Source organism: Heterocephalus glaber, unplaced genomic scaffold (genome assembly GCF_053883595.1).
Source record: "Heterocephalus glaber isolate CG9 unplaced genomic scaffold, H.glaber_assembly_v1.0 deba00001687, whole genome shotgun sequence".
NCBI lineage: Eukaryota > Metazoa > Chordata > Mammalia > Rodentia > Bathyergidae > Heterocephalus > Heterocephalus glaber.
The window spans coordinates 16,899,284-16,921,521 of NW_028258412.1; the positions used below are offsets into that span (position 1 = coordinate 16,899,284).

General features: G+C 37.0%; 1 protein-coding gene across 3 annotated transcripts in view; it reads left to right on the top strand.

The window, feature by feature from the left end:
• The window catches only part of Med13l (mediator complex subunit 13L), a 290,519-nt gene that overhangs the window by 231,856 nt on the left and 36,425 nt on the right, over window positions 1-22,238 (top strand). For all 3 annotated transcript variants that reach the window (XM_004843720.4, XM_004843721.4, XM_087198565.1), the window contains 10 exons: window positions 1,396-1,541; window positions 2,871-3,065; window positions 3,437-3,625; window positions 7,881-8,046; window positions 9,844-9,948; window positions 13,796-14,524; window positions 15,514-15,739; window positions 16,732-16,837; window positions 17,127-17,251; window positions 20,168-20,267. In XM_004843720.4, coding sequence (XP_004843777.1) covers window positions 1,396-1,541; window positions 2,871-3,065; window positions 3,437-3,625; window positions 7,881-8,046; window positions 9,844-9,948; window positions 13,796-14,524; window positions 15,514-15,739; window positions 16,732-16,837; window positions 17,127-17,251; window positions 20,168-20,267 — 2,087 coding nt within the window. The remainder of the gene's footprint in view (window positions 1-1,395; window positions 1,542-2,870; window positions 3,066-3,436; window positions 3,626-7,880; window positions 8,047-9,843; window positions 9,949-13,795; window positions 14,525-15,513; window positions 15,740-16,731; window positions 16,838-17,126; window positions 17,252-20,167; window positions 20,268-22,238) is intronic.

The window sequence follows — 22,238 nt, forward strand, 5'->3', positions numbered from 1 at the left end:
AGTGTCGTTCATTACTTTTTTTTTTTTTTGTACCAGGGATTGAACTCAGGACCTTGTGCTTGCAAGGCAGGTGGGGTGCTGCTAAGCTAAATCTCTGACCGCTTCATTACTATTTTTAGATCAAAAATTTTTTCCAGTTTTTATTAGTACATGTTTATAGTACATAATGATTACATTTCTTGCAAGGAGTTGGTACATGAATGTAATGCATCTCAATTCTTTTTTCATTCCCTTGCCTCTGCCCTCCCCCTTTAATCTGCTACCCATTTGAAAAAGATCTGTTTCTCTGCTTCTATTATCTTTGGTTTTGCTCTTTATTTGTAGTTTGGCTTTCTCATATAAGGAAAACCGTATAATATTTAAGCTTTATGTTTGATTTATTTTACTTAACATTATGGTCTCAAGGTGCATTCATTTTTCTACACATGACTCACGTTTATCCTTCTTCATGGCAGAGTAATACTCTGTTGTGTATAAATACTACATTTTGTTTATCCCCAGGCACATTCAGCTATCAGATCTTTGACAGAGAGGCCAAAAACATACACTAGAGAAAAGATAACCTCTTTAATAAATGATGCTGAGAAAAATCTGGCTATCCACATGCATAAGATTGAATCTAGACTCCTATGTCTCACTATGTACTAAAATAAAATCAAAAGAGATCAAAGATCTAAATGCTGAAATAAGTCAACAGTTTTAACCTTATTATAATATTTTAAGCTTGTGAATTTGATGTTATATTAAGTGAAATATAAACAAAATCTGTTATGTCATTATTCTAGAATCACTTAAAAGCCAGTTGAGACTCATCTCTGGGGTTGCCTTTTGATCTTTTTCCTAAGCCACTTTTTTTTTTTTGGTACTAGAGATTGAACTCTGGTCCTTGTGCTTGCGCAGCAGGCAGCGAAACCACTGAGCTAAATCCCCGGCCCATCATAAGCCACTTTTTAAAAAGTAAACCTTTTTGAATTTAGTTTCCTAAATCCCTGTTTGGCTTAACAGTTTTGACTGCTTGTCATGTGCTGAGCATTGAGAAAGTAGAAAAATTTAGTGATTTTCTTTTTGTTTTTAGGAATATAGGATTTAGATTTTATGCAAATAAAATAAGAAGCATTCTGCACAGTAACTTTGAAAAGTTCAGAATGCATCATTCTTAGTTTTTAAGATTTATCGGGCAACTTTAGTCTGTTAACAAACACAGGACAATGTGATTTTGTTTTATTATTTATGTACAGTGAACTAGAAGGTTTCGTTTTGCTTTTCCCCACAGTTGATTAGAGGTCAGCTTTGCCAGGTGGCTGGTAAAGTAGAGCCACATCTCATCTGTAGCTCCTGTTCTCCACCCCCTTCCTACCTTGGTACACAATGAACTTCTCATTCCTTCTTTTTTAGTGAGCATTTGTCCTGTGCTTTCACATTCTTTCTTCATGGAGAAAGTAATGTGTGCACCAGTGTGGAGATTGCCCAGCACCAGCCTATCTATTTGATCAATGAGGCGCATATACACATGGCTCAGTCTTCACCTGCACCATTTCAAGGTGAGTGAATGGCACTGTTCCTGCTCTCTGCCCTGCCGCCACTGCCACCAAATGGATAGCCGTCTTGCCCAGCCAGGCTTTTTTAATGTATGAACTACCAATTTCAATTCAAAACAACCCAATTTTCAAAGCATATTTTTACAAGTTGTACTGTACATGCTATTATGGATTGTTAGGAGTAATTAAAATACTCTTTCCTTGACTAGCAAAGTTTAGAAGATCATTTGACTTTATCTTAGACTCTATCACTTAAAAACATTTATTTATGGTAATAACAGAAGAAATTACTAGTCATAAGGAAGAGATCTTTCTAAATTTTTTAAGTAAGGAAAGAGATACATTGGGAATACCAGGAACTTCGGAAAGACTCCATGAAATATGTGATGTCTACAGCTACTTGACTCTTGAAATATCCAACTGTTGGAAAAAAAGAAAAGTCAACAAAAAAGAACATTCCACTTAATAACTAGGCAAACTTTTTTAAAATTTAAGATTAAGAAAAAAGTGACCTTTATCCCCAGAAAGTATTATTGGAAAGGTTGAGATACTCACCTGAGGCCATGAACTGGCAAGGCTATTCACAGTAACATGTTAGCTATATGTTTGTGTCTAACTCAGTGAAAATGACATCCAGGTCAAGAACTGAAAGAAAATAGAAGGGCTTTCATTTCCATCCTCTGAGTTAAATAAGTTTTACCTGCAGTTACTTCATCCATAGACCTCCAAAGCAATCATAACTAAAATTATAAGCATATGTTCAAGGTATGTACATTAAGTTATTTCTGGTATTAGAAGTTGTATTTAGACTGTATTGTTCATTGATTACAACAAGCATTTAAGAAGTCTCAGGAACCACAGGCAGAATGTTCTAGGCAGATGTAGGGTATATGTACTGACTTTCTTTTGTTATGGGAAAACCTAAGTTCACACTATATAATCTGTTACTAAGCAGATATATATAGCTTTTAATGATAGTTTATATATTGTGTGTTAATATAGTTGATAGTGTAATACTGTGCCTATTGATTTCCTTTAAAAATTGATGTGACTTGAGAGGCATATAATAATAAGCACTAAAATAAAACTTTAAAAATCATATCTTAAAAGACATTAGGAAATAAAGAGCAGTGTGCATTAAGTGGGGCCATGCTCTAACCCAGTGGTAGAGAACTTATGGCACATGTGCCTCAGCGGCTGTTTGTTATCATTGAAAGCTCTAAAAGGTTCACCATCACTGCTCTAGCGTAAAATTACCATGTATGTAGTATCATGTGTAAGTAGAAATTATCCCTCTAATGTGTAGCATAATATTTGTCTTCCCCTCTGTAGTACTGGTAAGTCCTTACGGCTTAAATGGAACGCTGACAGGCCAAGCATACAAGATGTCAGACCCAGCCACCCGCAAGTTGATTGAGGAATGGCAGTATTTCTACCCGATGGTGCTAAAAAAGAAAGAGGAATCAAAAGAGGAAGAGGAATTGGGATACGATGATGATTTCCCTGTGGCAGTTGAAGTAATTGTTGGTAAGAGAAAATACTTTGCCCAAAGAACTTCATTCTGTCTTCATCTTCCTTAATTTAAAAGATAATCATTCAGATTCATCAGAAACAGTCTCCATAATTTTCCCATCTTATTTTTTATTCTCTTGACACAGTGGTATATGCTGAGTAGGTATCTTGCCTGAAGCACCATTGGTCCCTGAATTCCAAATGCTATTATCATCATGTTGGAACACATGTTCAGGCAGCTATTAACTTAGAAAAGAATGAAACATAGCACTTTTGGCAGCACTTCACTTTCCCTTTGAGCTTTGACCCTGACCACTGAAATAGTGAAGTTGGCAGTCTTGTGTGAACTCATTCTCAGGCCCAGCCCTCTTACTCTTCCCTCACAGGTGGTGTTCGGATGGTGTACCCATCAGCTTTTGTTTTGATCTCTCAGAATGACATCCCAGTTCCTCAGAGTGTTGCCAGTGCTGGAGGCCATATCACCGTTGGGCAACAGGGCCTTGGTAGCGTGAAGGACCCCAGTAACTGTGGGATGCCTCTTACCCCTCCCACCTCTCCCGAACAGGCTGTCATTGGTGAGTATAATGCAGGAGTGTCCTGGGTGGAGGAGAGCCTAGAAAGCCATGTGGTTCCACTGTCATGGAACAGGTGAGCAACATGGAAAAATTCCTGGTGGAAGAGATGGTAGTCATAGAATAACCTAGGGATTTTACAGAATGAAGAAGAAACATTATAAACAAGCAGAATTTGTGTGCTTCAGAATTTTAATTATGCCCATACCTATGTTAGTTTTTACTCTAATTGAACTGTCTTGTTACTCATAAGTTTTGCACACGTGTCTAATCCTTTACATGTATGTCCATATTTACACATATAGAGGCAGTATGTAAGTTGTACACTTGTGCCCATGTTTATACACACAGGAAACAGTATGTAAAACAAAAAACAAATGAAGATCTCTAAACCAGAAAATGGTTGAAGCTTTTGCTTAAATGATTATTGCTAACCAAGGACACGTCTTGGATAATTCTTTACCTGTTATAAAGTTAATAGTAGCAGCTAGGAGCTCTGAGTTAATGCTTTGTCAGTTAATACTGTCAGTAATGTCTGCATTAATAATAGATATTAATAATATGTCAAAACTTTGACAATTTGAATAGTCTTTCATGGAAAAATATAGAAATTGTTTAAATTTGGGAGTATTTTTGCCTGCTTTCTTGCTTGATTGTAGTGTATTTCCTGTATTAACTTTTTGTAGTTGATCTCATTATAATTGGAAATCTTACCACTAATGAAAGTGTACTTATCATACTTGAGCTGAAATGAGATTGTTTATGAACATTTAATGTGGGCCATGATGGTAGGAACATCAGAGTAAATGAAATCTTGGCTAAATCTGCTAAACTGAAAACAAACCATCTAACATGATACACACTTACATGGTCATTTCTGTGAGAAATAAGATACTGTTTCAGAGTTTCTAGCATGCTCCTTGTCATGTAATAGGCATTCACAAAATATTAATGGTTGATGAACATATTGGGAGAAAGCGTAGACTTTGTGATTCAACAGACTTAGTTTTAAAACCTGCCTGTACCTTTCACAAGGTGAATGACCTTATTTAATTCTCAGGTTTTTCTGGTTCAGGTGTTTCTAAACCTGTTTCCTTTTCTGTTAAATACATACCTTACAGGGTTGTTATAAGAATTAGATAGTATACATGAAAGTTCTTGGTAAATAATACAGTAATATACAGGTGGTAATTTAAAAAGTTTAGAGCAATAGTCAATACTCCAGTTTCAGCACACATTATTAAGTCACTTAGAAGGAGTCACTCAGATGCTATATGGGAGACAGGGAAACAGAGTCTCTGTTTTAAAAAGTCTTGTAGTTCCTGAGATTGTGAAGAAAATGTACAGTTGGCTCTGTTGTGTTCACAGGTCACTTTTCTGTGGAATCAACCAACTGCAGATCGAAAATATTCAAAAAAACACAATTACATCTGTACTGAACCATGTGCTAACTTCTTTTCTTTGTCAGTGTTCCCTATAGAATACAGTACAACTCCTGTTTATGCAGTAGTTACATTGTTACATATTATAATAATCTAGAGATAATTTAAGGATACAGGAGTATGTATATAGGTTATGTGCAAACAATGCATCATTTTCTGTAGGGGACTCAAGCTGTCATCAATTTTGGTATTTGTGGTGTGTCCTAGAAATGATCCTGCACAGATAGTGAGAAATGACCTTATGTCCAGGTCTAATACAATAGAGCAAAGAATTTTGACAATCCTTTCTCAAAGGGATTATCATCAATTTTTATTACAGTTACTTTAAATTAAAAAAGAAAAAATACTTTTTCAGTAATGATCACAGAGATCTAATAATATAAATAATTAAATTACTGGTATTTTGAGTTTTCATTTTAGAGTTTTAATTTTTAACAGTTGCACTACATTATTAAGTTTTTATCCTTTTTTGTTGTATCTGTTTGCTGGGTACTTAGTGAAATTTGTATAAGGCCTGCTGTGTACATGATGCCTTGATTTCTCATCAGTTAAGAAGTCTAAATTTCACAGTTCTAAACAGAGAGGTTTTGTTTTTGGTAAGTTTCATTGTGGACCTCACAACTCTAGAGGTTCAGATTCCTTCTCCTTTACCTCTATATATGGTATTGTGCTAGGCCTTAAATAAATAAATCCCCTGATGTGGCTTCATTTTCTCCAATAAACTGAATAAAAGGTTATGGTATCTCTGTAGTAAAATGACTTTGCCCAAATTTTCAGGTTATGGCATATTGAGTGACAGTTTAGGACTCATAAAAAAAGACTCCTGGTCAGCCTTGTCATTCTAACATCAAACATCGCCGTGGTTTCCTAGATACAGGGACAGAGTAGATTACTTTGCCCCCTAAACCCTAAGGCTGAGTTTCGTAGATTATCAGCGAGCCTGGGAGGGACAAATAGTTTTAGTGAAATTATTCATGCCTTCTTTGGATAGGTACACCTACTTACCTGTTATTTTTGATATATGGAGGTAATTGGAGGTAACAACGTTCAGCATGCATTTAACAGCTTGGAGTATAAGCCTTGTTTAATTCCATGTAAGTTAGTACCCACATTTTAGTTCAGTCATTAAGTGCTACTGAGAAGCATTAACCCTGCTTTAATCAGCAAAGCCTCTGTGGCTTGTGTTCCTCTGTCTTCTCTGTTTTGTGTCATAAATTATTCCCTTTTGATACCATGACCCGTGATCTCTTTAGATGCTTTGTAGCATGTTTGGGGGCGAAAGGCTTGTTATATACTTCTACTTCTTTACCTTGCCTGGTTTTTATCATAGGCATTTGAAAACCAATTGTAAAGTTGAAATGAATTCTTTTGCATGATGAGCCAAACCAGAAAACTTTTAAAATAAAACAGAATGAAAGACCAAATTTCTTGTCTCCTTTATCTCATTTGTCTTGTAACAGTACTTTTCTGGAGAATAGGAAGTCTCTAGTTCTTAAGAATGTACGTGTTTGGGTTTTTTTTTCTTGATTTTTAAAATTAAGTTTATTGGTACATTTTAGGTATACAATATGATGATATTCATCATTGGGAATTTGTACCTTTACATGATATATCTTGGTTCTTATTTTTTCCCCATTCCTCTGCCCTGCCTTCAATCCCTCTACCCCATCCCTGTTTACAAAGGACTTCATTTCTGATTTTTCCTTTTCTCATATTTATTCCTTTCCCTTCTTTCCTTTCCCTTCCATCTCCCCCTTCTCCTTTCCCTTTGGACCTTTTCTTCCTGTTTCACTTACCTATTATACATGGGTTTTGTTGTTAAAACTGGAGGTGGGCCTAACCATTCAGTCTAATTAATGACTATCGCGTTGATAGGAAGAATATTTAGCTTGTGTTATATGGTTACTTCTTTCTTTTTCAGATAAGAGTAGAGATTTTCCAGAGTGCGTAAATGACTGTTTTGGTCAAGATGTTTTGCACCGTTGTTCTATTGTGAATAAAACTCATATTTATTAAATCAAACAGATGAAAGTAATTGAATCAGAATTTAATGTTAGAAAGTGACTTTAGTGTGTGTCTTGTAGGAGATAGAAGTAATAAAGTAATCAGTATCATCACTGGTCATAGTGAATATAGTCAAAACAAATGGATTATGTATCAACTGTAGCTGGAAAAACGGTGAACTTATTAGAGAGAAACCAGTGCATTTTTAATCTGTTGACATAAAATGTCAAGACAACCCTTTTCAGTATTTTAGTACCAAGCTTTCATAGTGTCAGGCATGGAAACAAACAGTTCCATACACAAATTTGAAATTTGACTTTGTTAAAAGCTTTGTTCTGTTAAGTGTTTTCTCCTGCCTGGGCACTGTGTGCTGTTGTTACACAACCATTTAGTTAAATGAGCATATATCTCCCTCTGCTGCTTTGTTTTGACTTGAAACTTACTTGTGCTTAATTTTAAAAATTCAAAACAATCCTTGCATGTTTTCATCTTTAATATGATAACTATGATTCCTTCTTTATGAGTTATATTCGGTATATGTTGGGCAGGAATGTCTCTGTACGTTTGTTCCCTGATAGATGTGAGTGTTGATCAGATCGGCTGCTTTAGGGAGAGCACAAAGAATCATAAAGACAGAGTTGGGGAGGGGCTAAGACACCCGTATCCAAATTTTACTCATTGCTACAGATAGTATGATTGCCAGGGGTTAGAGAAAAAGCTACATAAATATGTTTCAACAATTATAATGTGTATTTTAAAATACAGGTCATGTACCAGAAAACCCTAACGTTCCACTTGCCTTTGTCTTCCAGGTGAGAGTGGAGGTATGCCAAGTGCTACCAGTCACCTAGGTTCCCAAGACGGGGGAGTGATAACTATGCAAAGTCCAAAGAGATCAGGGAGGATTCCTCCAAAACTCCACAATCATATGGTCCATCGAGTCTGGAAGGAATGCATCCTCAACAGAACCCAGTCCAAGTATGTTTTTTATTAGGTCTGAATCTTGGTTTAGTAACCGTCTCCTTGGTAGCCGCATGAAGAGGGACAGTCACACTACTGTGACCAAACTTGAGGATGTCGAATAATTGTTTCATCTTTTTAAACTTAATAGAATAAAATTCAAAACAAAGAAGTTAAAATCTAGACATACAGTTTGTTTGATTTGGTTATACAAGGGATTTGTGTAGTTCCTGGTGATCATCTAAAGGTTGGCATGTAGTGATGTGACATTTCCCAGCAGGGAACAGCTTGAAGATTTGTCCTGATTGTCAGGGTGATCAATGGGTTTGGTCTTCCTTTGTATACTAGTTAATGAATGCTTCCCAATTTACTATTTTACACTGGTCTTATGTTTTAAATGACAGTATAATAACCAAACTCATGACAGTTAGAGGGTGTGTATTAGCTGCTGTTTGTTGCTTTGAGAAAATCATATAATTTTCTCTCCCTACCCAACTTTCCTCCTTTCCCTTTCTTTCTTTGCCTGTCTGCCTTAACATACTTTTGGGGGGGAAAACCAATTCAAAGAAGAGACTTCTGCTGATTGTTATAATTGCCTAAGTGGTAGTGACAAACATTAGTCAATAAATGCTGTTCCACTTACCAAGATTTATGTAAACATAACACAGTTTCATATCTATTTTAATATAGGTGAGATGGCAATTTTTTGACTGCTATAAGCAGACAAATAAGCCTTGATTCTCTGGACCAGAAGGAATATAGACATTCTTGTCAGTAACTGCTAGGAACTCCACTCATGCAGAAATCAATTAAATATTTCTTAACTCTTCAAAATTCAATATTTCTTTACTCTTCAAAGTTTTATATACAGATTCAAAAGCTGTCCTTTAGACCCATTTTTTTTCTCGCAAATTCATACTTAATATTTATTGCCCAAAGAGTGGATTTAGCTGCTGAAGTTGTAATAGATAGAAGTTTAAATAATTGCAATGGAGAATCATATTACATTCTAGAATTTTAAATGTCTCTGGTCACTCAGAAATGATCCTTTAGCATAATCGGTACAGATATTTTTATTTCTATTTGTAAGCTTAGATAATTTTTAAATTGATTTTTTACCCCCATTTACCATTTTTGGTTTTTACCCTTATCAATCCTATACCTCTCCCAGGTCTAATAGACTTTAGCCCTTTATTACCTGCACAAAATAGGAAGATTTGAAATCCAGGAAAATAGGGAGGGTGAGGAACAAGAAAACTCCATGTAGAGCCACCATTGAGATACTTGACAGTATCAGTTGTAATAAAATCAGCAATGCACAGACTGACCCAGTTCTTACTTTCATTATGTAATAATAGAGGATACTTTTTGTTACCAGTTATCAATGACTTGTCGGAGATAGTTTTGTTTTCTTTTAGTTTTAGCTTGGAATGCTAGTAAATGCTATAGGAATTTCACAGTAATTTTACTAATCTATAAGTGTATAATTTGCAGATGCTGTGAAAAGTGGTAATTTAAAATACAGGTTATTTCTACATAATTTAGGTGTCCTTTTGAAAATAACAACTAATAAAACCTGGTGTTGTTCACTTGCTATATATGACACTTATGTTAAAACATACATTTAACTTAAATATGGATATTTTAAATTCTCCTGTTGCATAGAGCAGATAGTTTTGTTTTTTTTCTTTTAGTTGCTCCTGTATATCAGCAGGATACCATTACTATGTAAGATGTATTCAAGTCTTTAACAGTTTTCTCCCCAGGGGAATGAGTATTATCTCATGTTTGCAGTCACATTTTTAACCTTTTTAGGAGGAGCCAAATGTCAACTCCAACTCTTGAAGAAGAGCCTGCTAACAATCCTGCTACTTGGGATTTTGTGGATCCCACCCAAAGAGTCAGCTGTTCTTGTTCCAGGTGAGTAGCAAAAAAAGTAGTTGAAAGAGAATGATGGCACACGCTGTTGGCTTTATTTCCTGGCCTTATAGACCACTGAGTCCTTTTTTGTTTTATTTTAAATCTTTCTCCGTTAATAGAGAAGAAAATAGTCTTTTCTTATATGCCGATGGCACAGTTTTATTGTTGGGACTCAGAAAGAGCTTATCAGACAACTGGCTCTGTCACCAAATTAGTCCTACAAATTTTTTCTGGTTAACTACCTCAAAAGTAATCAAGCTTTCAGTGGTGATGCACATCTGTAACTGCACCACTCCAGAGGCTGAGGTGAGAGGATCACAAGTTCGAGGTCAGCCTGGATAAGGCCTTAGGCAAGACCGTGCCTAAAACATACAAAGATAAAAACTGAAACTAAAGAATAATCCCTAGGCACTTAAATGATTTTTACTTAACTTCTGTTAATGTTGAAGTAGAGGTACATATTGGAAATAGGTAGGCTTGAGTTAATCCAATTTTGAGTAAGTAGACCTTCTGTAGACAGTTTCTCTTGTTGTTAGAAATGGCATAGTTGATGACTGGAGCAGATATTTGGTAACACTTGCTAAAAGCTAAAATTATTGTACTCATGGTATCTTAATTGCTAATTCATTTAGGTGTTTGGGGAGGCCCCTAAATTGTTTTCTGTAGAGAGTTTTTGCATTTTTCAAGGATATTCCCTTGACTTACTATTCATTATAAAGAATCATATTGCTATGAATTTTCATTAGGGTTCTTAAATTTTTTAAGTGTATGTAGGTCTCATCCCCTAATTCACTTGACTGGCAGAGTGCATCTTTATTGTTTTTCACTTTCTGGTCAATGCAGAGCACCAACTCTGGTTCTCAAGTATGTATTTTCAAATTTGGTACTGCTCAGTACTTGAACAAAATTCAGTTGAGATAAATATATTTAGAAGATGTCCATTCATTTCTGTTGTTTAGATAAAGAGTTCTCACTGTGTTATTAGTGAACTGACTTCAGGGTAGGGAGATGGTCCATATGCCACCTAAGAATATATACAAAGATTCCTTTATCAAGCTCTGCCTTAGTAGTCAGCCATTTGTTATGGCAGCCTTATGAAACTTATGGTTGATTTTTCCAGGAGGATGTCCTTGAAGAAGTTGCTTGCTCAATAAGAACCCTCTTCATGGGGCTGGGGATTTAGCGCAGTGGTTTCACCGCCTGCTGTGCAAGTGCAAGGACCTGAGTTCGATCCCCAGTACCAAAAAAACCCAAAAAAACCCCACAAAAGAACCCTCTCACGGCTGGGGTTGTAGCTCAGTGGTAGAGTGGTATCCTTAGCATATACAAAACCCTGGATTCAGTCCCCAGCATTGAAAAAAAAGAAGGAAAGAAAACCCCCTTCCTCATGTAAAGATCTCTCTCTGGTTGTAGGATAGGTGTAGTATGTTGCAGCTGAACACGTTTTATTTTGCCTCCAGACTGGTGTGCATCATGCGAGAAAAGGTATTTTTCTATTAGCATTGATTTATGGACAACTCACAGCCAAGTAATGACCCACTCTTAGCCAGTACATAGGATATAAATTTTGGTATTTAACTTGTGTCCTCATCTTATTTTTCTTAATCTGGATTTCTTTTCACTTAAAAATGATTCTTTTTACTAGATTAGATCACATTTTATTAGGTACTTTGAAGTATTTGAGGGACACTTGTAGCACAAATAAATCATGCTTTTCTTTTTGAGCTCTGCTATTATTGCTCTATTCCTTCATATTCTCAGAACTTTGGGCTTTGTTACAGCTGTGCATACAGGGCACCATTCCCTTTACTTCCAAAGAGGTCTCTCTAGATGCAGCTTCTCACTTGTGCTCTGGTCTTACATGTTCTGAGGGGTGACTTTCAGAAATACTGTGGTGGCTGGAGGGAGAGCTAAGTGGTAGAGCATTGCCTAACATTTGCAAGGCCCTGGATTAGATCTCCAGCACTGCAAAATAAAAAGAAGGAAAAAAGAAAAGGGAATCTCTTTAATATTGACATACCTATTTCCCCACATACCAAGTTGTCTGTTGTGATCGTTTTTGTTTCTCAGTTTCCTTTTGTCAGCCTGAAAACTTAATCATTTATTTTTCTTCATTTTCTAGATCTAGTCTGTTAACTGCCTTTTACAGTAGCTTCCTTTGAGATGTCTGTCACAGTCTCTCCTCACTCTTTTAGCTACCGTGGATTCCTACCCTGTCTGGCCCTGACTCATTTTCTCTGTCTTGTGACTGGGGCCTTCTGCGCCTCGTCTCAGTGTTGCTTGCTCTGGTCAGGTTTCTTTCCTTTTCAGAGATGCGCCAAGATAGTCTGTTGCCTACAGACAAAGTCCCATTTCTATTTTGCAATGAAACTGAATCAATTGGTACAGTGGAAAGGATCTGACTTTATAAGATTATGCATTTTACAAAAATCCTTCCCTTGAGGAGTCTGCCATAAAGTATCTGTAGAAGGACTAGTGCAGTTAAATGCTCTCTGAGAAAATCCAAATCAGAAAGTTGTCATGTAAAAGATTTTTAGAGCCTGTGTTTTTTTAAAAAAAAAACACCCTTAGAAAATATAATTAAGATATTTTTCCAATGAGATGTGTTACTGTGGTACTGTGCCCTTGTTGCTTAAAGCACATCATTGCCTGTACTGCCTAATAACTTTATGCTTAGACAACCTTCTTCAAAGTCAAGAATTTTTATTTTATTTTTTGCGGGGGAGAAGTAAAGACTTGGGCAAGAGTGTTCTCAGATTATCTGCAGTAGGATTACCAAACCCATTGTGCAGTGGTCCACTCTGTGTACTATTTAATGGCTGTGTGGAGCAGGGCAGCCATCCTACTGTCCCACTAAACCATCCCATTATGCCACACAAATCCATTTTACTGCCCACTGGGGCATCATTTAGTGCAATGCAGCAGTAATTTAATGCCACCCTAGTGGCCTCAGAGAGTTACTGCTGCATCACAGGAGAGCTTCTATTTTTTTTTTTCTCTGGGAGTGATTTATATATTGGGAAGTACTGGCTGACCTGCTATATAACTTTGTTGTACAGATTAAACCTTGGCATCATCTCATGGGCCCTCAACGAGTCATTTTTCACACTCATGCTTGCCAAGAAGAGTGCTAGGGTGTGAGCAGACTTGGTGTACTTGCTTATATTGGTTCAGGTGCATTTGTGTATGTGTGTTGTTTCGTATGCTTATTTCTGCCTCATATTAACGTGTGGCCTGGGAGAGCCCAAGCTGTCTTTTGCCCCATTTCTCCTGGGCATAGCAGCAAATAAGGTTTCAGTGTATTTATCCTATTAAATGTTCTTAAGATTGACTCTCATTATCTTACTTTGACACTTTGGAGAGACTCGCAGAGAAATTTTCTTCCCAATTTAAAATACTGTAAGCTGTTGTAAACCATTCCATATTAGAATTAGTAAGAGTGTTATAAAATAGAAATAGAAAAATTTTTTTTCTCTAAGCACATGATTTTGTGACTATTCTTATAGTTTTAAAATGTAGTGTGAGGTTATCTGAGGCCCTTATGTCATATTAGAAAGAGTTGAGCTTTTTTTGAATCAGTAATTTTGTAGAGGATAGCAATAATTAATTTATATCTCCTAAGTCCATTTTTGTCTGAGTCGTATGTGACTAATTCTTCACTTTCTATCAAAATGTATAGCATTTTAGTCATTATAAATGTAATAACCCACCACCCTTAGATGTATTAGTTATTGAATGTGTGCGTAGAAATGTATGACTTTGTCAGAAGTACCTTTTTTCTAACATTATAATGATGCATTTATTTTTATCTGTATATTTGTTGACTTCATTTTAACTCTCATTTTAGGCATAAACTTTTCAAACGTTGTGCAGTAGGACCCAATCGACCTTCCACAATATCTCAACCAGGGTTCAGTGCAGGACCATCATCTTCATCTTTACCGCCTCCTGCTTCTTCTAAGCACAAAACAACAGAAAGACAAGAAAAAGGGGACAAGTTGCAAAAGAGACCCTTGATTCCATTTCACCATAGGCCCTCAGTGGCTGAAGAGTTATGCATGGAACAAGATACACCAGGACAGAAGCTAGGGTTGGCAGGGATAGATTCCTCCTTAGAGGTGTCTAGTAGTCGGAAGTATGATAAACAAATGGCCGTGCCTTCCAGAAATACAAGCAAGCAAATGAATCTGAATCCTATGGATTCACCTCATTCCCCTATTTCCCCCCTGCCACCAACACTCAGCCCTCAGCCACGAGGTCAGGAAACAGAGAGTTTGGACCCACCATCTGTCCCTGTGAATCCAACCCTCTATGGAAATGGGCTAGAACTTCAGCAGTTGTCTACCCTGGATGACAGAACTGTCCTTGTAGGCCAAAGACTGCCTCTGATGGCAGAGGTCAGCGAGACAGCCTTATATTGTGGAATTAGACCCTCAAACCCAGAGTCATCAGATAAGTGGTGGCATAGTTTTCGTCTCCCACCCAGTGACGATGCTGAGTTCAGGCCTCCAGAGTTGCAGGGCGAGAGATGCGATGCTAAAATGGAGGTGAACACAGAGAGCACTGCACTGCAAAGGTAAGGTGACTCCCTGTGCCACCCACCTGTCACCCACCACAAGGGTCAGGGCTCTTCTCCAGGCTCCCTGCTGAGCCTTCAGGCCAGAATGAAACCAGACTTTTCTCAATTGCTGCATGGCACAGGATAGGACTCCAGGACAGAAGCCAGGGCTGGCAGAGATAAATTCCTCCTTAGAGGTGCCTGGCAGTCATAAGCATGATAAACAAATGGCCGTGCCATTTCTCTGCATATAGGAAAATTTTTAAAGTTAAATAATAAGCTAGAGGAGTAGCTCAGTGGTAGAGCGCCTGCCTAGCATATGTGAGGGCCTGAATTCAGGCCCTAGTACCTCAGAACAATACTTTGTGCCTCATGAGGTTTAGCATACAAGTCATTATTTAAATACACTTAGGACATTTTAGTGCACTTAGTATATTTTAATTTATTTTTGATGTGCTGATTATTAATCAAAATGTAACTTAATGAGACTTTGCATATTGCTGTCTTTCTATTTTGGCACTTTTGAGCAAGGCTTTGCATATATTCATGTATGTATTGTGAATCTACTGATAATATTTTTACTACTTTCTATCTACTGGTTTTTCTAAACCCTTTGTACAGATGATCTCTTTTAATCTTCATCACAGCCATATTAGTATGCTAATTTCATAACTGGGAAACTAGGGTCTTGCAGTTAGTAAGAGACACAGAGGAAATTTAAATCTTGGCAGTCTGTCCTGAGTACCTGTGCTTTTAATTGGAAGTCATGGAATCGGAGACAAAAACATATTCTGGGCAGAGACTACTAGTTTTATTTAATTGTGAATATAATCTTGAAAAGAAAATCATGATGTAGCTGAATTCTTAGGTTTTTTAAGTTTCATTTTTAAATTTTTATTATTTTTTTAATTTCATTTTTTAAATTCCTTAACTTATAAATCCTTCTCTTTGAAAAATTATTTTGCCTTGTTTATCTCATTTAAATCGTCATTTATTTTCCCTTTTAGACTCTTAGCACAACCTAATAAACGGTTTAAAATCTGGCAAGATAAGCAGCCCCAGATGCAGCCACTCCACTTCCTTGACCCATTGCCTCTATCACAACAACCTGGAGACGGTTTGGGAGAAGTCAATGACCCATACACCTTTGAGGATGGTGACATAAAATACATCTTCACAGCAAATAAGAAATGCAAACAAGGGACGGAGAAGGATTCCCTGAAAAAGAATAAGGTACCACTTAACATAGAGCGACTGTAGCATGGTGTGGGTTTCTATCTATGTCAATGCAACACGTGTGGGAAGACTTTTGAGGCAGAATGTTTGAAGTAGTCTTGCCTGATTGCTCTGTCCCCATATTCATGCTCTTGGTACTATTGTATTGAACAGCATATTGTTCCTTTTTATGTCATGGCTCACCTTTGTTTAAAAGTCAGCCGAACATAAATGAAGCCGCATATTTTCCAGGCTATAGCTTGAACAGTGCATGTTTCCTCTCATGCTAATTCTTGTTGGCCTATGCTCCCTGCTTATTTCTTTCTAAATATTATTCCAAAATACACAGAATATAAGAAAAAATGTTGATAACAGTATCTACTATTCATTGAGCACCTATTTACTGTATTGAACGCTATACCTATGCCTATATATATCTATGGGTACTATCCATAGGCTGTCAGCATTAATTATACTGGTTCCATTGTAATGAAAGTGAGTACTAGGTGTATCTGCTGTCCTTAACCTTAAATTTTAAGACATTCTAAAATACTGGGCCATTTAAAGAGGTGTTCTTGAGAGTAGAGTAAGTATGGCAATTACAAGAGGCCAGTGTAGTTGAAGGAAATGATTTTTTAGATTCTTTTTACAGAGATCTGTGTAGATCCAGAAGGCTTGATCTATAATTCAGCATCTAAAATGTTACTAAAGGCAGCTTTTAACACGATGGCAGGTCTGTAATCAAATGCCACCAGTACTGTTTAGGAAAAAACCACTGATTGACTCAGAATACTTCACAGGACTGAGGGGGAAGTGGGGGAATACTTGGTTCTGTTTAAATTCCAGAGCAGGGACATATCATTTATTTCCTTTGGTTGCATAGACCATGGTTTATCATACTTGTGCTCATAACAAGTTCCATTCTACCCTCTAATTCTTTGTGTTCTCCCTCATATTCCACACTTTGGGTTGGTGTTCATGTGTTTTGTTTGGCTGAATTTATTATACAGTCAGAGGATGGATTTGGTACCAAGGATGTCACTACACCAGGTCATTCCACGCCGGTGCCTGATGGGAAAAATGCCATGTCTATTTTCAGTTCTGCTACTAAAACAGGTGTGTACAATGATTATTTGCCTCACTTGGATTGTTGCTAAAATAAAATGTGAGGGAGATTCTTATTGTTACAGCAATAATTTGATCTCACCTTTAATATATTTTTCATAGTTTGTTTTTCAGTTCCTTTCAAAACTGATAAACATGTTTGAAAATCATTGCCTCTAAATTTGAAACCATAGGGAAAAAGTTGACAGGCAGATCTTGTTCATTGAGATCCATGTCCTCTCCTCACTTCTTCTTGCTGGATGAAGCTGCTTACTCCGTCTCTTTTGGCTCCTTTCCGCAGATGTCCGGCAGGATAATGCTGCTGGCAGAGCTGGCTCCAGTAGCCTTACACAGGTGACAGATTTGGCACCTTCCCTGCATGACTTAGACAACATCTTTGATAATTCTGATGATGATGAACTTGGGGTGAGTCTGATCCTAGCTACACATAAAAAGTTTCACTAAATGGGAGGACTTTATGTCAATGTTTTGATATTTCTCTGTAGTTTTGTCTACTAAAGTTGGCGGCTCTTGAGAGGTTCCACATGTTCTTTAAAAATGTGTACTTGAGAAGATTCAAAAAGTGATAATGTAGTATGTAGCACTTCTTGGATGACTTTTCATTAGTGTTATTCCAGTTATAAACATTAACATTATAAACACAATATAAACATAATGTTCCAGTTACAAACATTAAAATGTTTCCTCACCGCCATTGCCTCCCACCCCCATGGTAATGGGGATTGAACCCAGGGCCATCCCACTGAGCTACATCCGTGTCCCTTCTTTAATTTTTTATTTTGAGACAGGGTCTCACTAAGTCACTAAGTTGCCCAGGCTGGGCTTACACTCACAGTCCTCCTGCCTCAGCCTCCCATAGTTCTAGGATTGCAGTTGTGCACTACCATGCCCAGCTTTACATTTATTTAATAAATCCTTCTGAATGTTATGAAATGGATAGAATTAAACACATTTCTTTAGTTCAGAGTTTTAAAATAATGCCCATAAAACTTTATTCATCTAATCAGGTTAGTTTACAGAGAGAGAGAGAGAGAGAGAATATATATGTGTGTGTTTTCTGTGCATTTTAGGATCATGGTATTATGGTAGGAAATTAGAATTTTTACATATAGAAATTACATTAATAAAAGAAATCATATGATTACAGGGACAGTTAAGAATTATAATTCTTTGTAAACCATCTGAGCTTAGAGTCAGTTAATATATGTGCTAATCCTTCTAATCAGTTCTGTTCCTTTGAGCAAAGAAGTTCCCATTATTTCTGAGGAACCTAGAGGTGACTAAAGAAGGATCTCTTTTCAAAGAAGTCAGTTCATTAGTTTATTTTTCTTTCATTTATTCACTTACCTACCTCCCTATCCAATATATCTGTTAGTCATTTGGTAATCAGTTCCATTGTAGCAAGTACTAAGACTGATCATCAAATTTGTACATATGATTAAATTACTGCTCTTATTATACTTGAGGCACTCACAGACTTACAGAGAAACAACATGTAAATAAAGTGGCAGTATACTTACTGTAAGTGTAGTGACAGACCAGGATCTGAGGATGCTGAACTTTCAAGTACAAAGTGGCAGAGCTGCAGAGTTTAGATTAAGACTGAAAGCTTAAGTAGTGATCTGATTTCTTACTTTAAAATAAAATATATAGCTAATTAGCAAATATTTTATACTACTAGTGTTCTAAGGACATCGGAGATACCAGCATTGCAGTGGTGTTAAAGGATGGTTTGACTTGCAGTACGCAAAGACTGGGATCAGACAGTGGCAGGGAAGGACATTAATCTGAGTGTGGAATGGGCCCTGATTAAGCAACAAGAAAGACATAGATAGGCTTTGGAGGACAGTGAGCAATCTGCTGGGCTGCTTTTCCATGGTGATAGGCCAGACTTGGGCTTTGAACTTAAAACTCTACCAATAATGTCTTCCTCTGAAGGCCACAGAGTGTGGAACTGACCTGGTAGAAGTGTGTGCTGTTTATCAGTCTGATATGCAGAAAGCAAGAATCCTATTTGGCATTTTGTTGATTTGGAGCATGAGGACCTGAATTCAAGTAGTAGCAATGGGAAAACTTCTGGTAGGACAGTGACACATTTTCTTGTTGTTGATCCAGGCATCTGTGCTTTGGAGGGCCTTTTCTAATTGGAGATTGAACTCCGGGCCTTCTCTCACTAAGCTATGTCCCCAGGACATTTTTTTAATCTTTTATTTTGAGAGAGTCTCATGAAATTGTTAAATTGCCCAGGTTGGGCCCAACTTCCAATCCTCTTGCTTCAGTCCTCCCAGAGTGCTGGGATTATAGGGCTGTTCCACAACACCCAGCTGAAAAAAGCACACAGCACAGATTGGCCTGTACTGTTCACAACCTGCATGCCCAGTGACTGTTGGCTCTGCACTAGGTCATTGAGTTTCTTCTTTCTATAAATTATAAATTATGACTGGGCTTAATGAAGACGTGTTCAAATTTTGGGATTATATTTTTAGTAACTGTAATATGCAGAAGAGAACTGGACATTTTTAATTGAATTTCCATTTCTCTGAAATAAATGTTTCTACTTAACTCCAGTTTCTAGTCCAGCACTTAATCATGTAAATAGTTTACATTAGAATCTGGTAGTAATTCATCTAACTAGTAAGTGGCGTTGAGAGCCTATGGCCGAGTTTTCATCTCAAATGTCTTTGAATTTAATTTTCCATTTGGACTGTATATTATATATGTGTAAATAAATGAAAGGCTGCCTATTTGTAAGAATCTTTTGAGGAGTTACTTCATGTATTCTATTTTTATTTTGCTACCAGTTCCTTAAATAAAGCTTCTTCTGAAGATGAACAGTAACTGTTGAGATAGGGATAGAAGGCATATAGGTTGCTATGGTAAAAAAAAAAAAATTGATAGCTTTGGAGAAGTTGAGGCCCATCTGTTTTAGCTGTCTGCTTCCAAACAGAAGACAAACTGTTCCAAACCAGACCAACTGCCAGGTACTACCAGAAGCACTGCCCCAATGCAATCCTTGTGCCCGTTAAACTACCCTTCTAATGACATGGGCGCGGAGAAATGCTTAAGGCCTGCAAGCTCTGCTTTGATGGAACAAATCTGCCCTCACAGGATCCGTGAAAATAAAACAAAAGAGACTCTTTGGCTGTATCTTACTTGATAAGCTTTTGACAGTCTCCTTTGTGTCACTATCTGCTGCGATGCCTAGAAGTTCACCAGCATCTTTCCTTTATGCTTTACTGTCAGTAGGCATACACTGTGAAATGTCTGACTGCAGCCCCCCTTGTGTGTCACTCTGGTTTACTAATAGTAATCTGTTCTTAGGCTGTATCACCTGCGCTGCGCTCATCAAAAATGCCTACAGTTGGGACTGAAGACCGACCTCTCGGGAAGGATGGAAGAGCTGCTGTTCCTTACCCACCAAGTACGTGGAGGAAGTGGACTGAGCTTTGACTCAGTGCCTGTGGCACTGACAGAATGTCATACTCACTGGTGCTTTGTCTGACGTCCTCCCTTGCCTCCACTTTGTTTCTCTTTGGACAGAATTCTAAGTGTGAATTGAAACTTAGATACGATTGGTATTCTTGAGATGGCAGGCAGCTGTTCTTATGTAGGAACCATCTTTATTTGAATTCCTACTCTTTTGTTTACAAATTAAGAGTTGACTTTTATAGTTTAAATGTAGGAAAACTTGTTTTCAGTTAGTTTTCCCAGTAGTCTTTTCCTAGAAAGATAAATGCTATACACTTAATTTTCGGAGTAATAATCTGGTATATGATACTATATAAAATATTTAAATTTTCATAATTTCAGTTCACTCAAGGATAATTAATACTTGTTTTCTGTGGTCCTTTTCGAGATTTATATTAAAGTTTTTGGGCTTCCTTTTGAGATCAACTAGTTTTATTATCTATGCTGACGAGAACTTCCTTTCTTTACCTGAAGAAACCATATTATTCCATAAAAAAAAAAAAAGTCAGGGTAGCTTATGCTGATAACTCTGTAGCAGAGACATAATCCCATTGCAAATCATTCTTTAATACCTTCTCATTAACTTCATCTGGTAATGAGAACAAATTGAGGGGAAAAACCACCATGTCATAGAGATGAGTCAAAAAGTTTTATGAACCTATAAATGTAGTGCTGATTTACTCAAATGTAGAAGTGGGAAGTATACAGAGATTGGATTTTGACAGCTTTAGTGGATCCATGGCTTTTTAAAATATGCAAAGCTTTCTCAAGCATGACATGGATGAAAATGAATAATGATAGCCAGCCAGTTGCTGTGGTTTTTTTAATTAAACATTTTTCTTTTCTTTTTATTACTCTGTACTACAGAATTCTTTTTTTTTTTTTTTTTGTGGTGCTGGGGATCGAACTCGGGCCCTTGCGCTTGCAAGGCAGGTGGCGAAACCACTGAGCTAAATCCCCGGCTGTACTAGAGAATTCTGCAAACATGGAACTTCACAGATTAAAGGAAACAGTATTAAAATGAATATATAAAAGATAGGTCAGATGAGTGAATTTTTTTGCTTCTTTCAAATCAGTTAATCTTTTGCTCTTTTGACAGAATTGATACATGGTGTGATAGGAGATATGCAAGTGTCTGATAACTTGAACCAGGTTCTTCATTCGCAGACAGCGTGCTAGTTAGTGTCGTTATCCAGTAAAGTAGACTGTGAGCTCTGTCCTTTCATTTTTTACATAAAAGTAATTTGAAAAGGAAGCTACAGGAAATTTGATGAAAACACAGAAGTTATAAAAATTAATTTGACATAAAGCACAGAAATATTTACACCTGGAAGATCCAGGTAAGTACGTATGTAAATTAGTGTTTCTGAGAGGAACACATAACTATGTATGTAGACATGGTATTGCCTCCCAAGAAGTGACTGAAGATAGACTAGCAGGAAGTTTCCATCTCTGCAGTAGATTTATTGGACATTGAGGTGGGAAGACAGATGGATTATGAAATTCATGTCTGAGGTAGGACCGTCCAATAGAAATACAAGATGAACTGCAAATGAGAACCACATATGTTGTTTTAAATGTTCTAGTAGCTCTGTTAAAGTGAAAACCATGTGAAATGAATTTTGATAATAAAATTTTAATTTAATTTATCCAAAATATAATTTTTACTTGTAAGCACTATAAAAGTTGAGATATTTTACATTTGGGAGGGTTACTCTTTGGAATAATGTCTGTTTTATGTGCTCGGCTGAGCTCAAGTTGGTTGAGCACTGTTTTGAGTGCTCAGTAGCCATGCATGGCCAGTGGATACCATGTTGGAAAGCAAAGGTCCATAATTATTAATTTGCTGTGCAATAATGAATAAAGCAACAGACTGACTACTAGGTTTAGTTTAGTATCAGTCTGTGTTAGGGTAATATTGTGT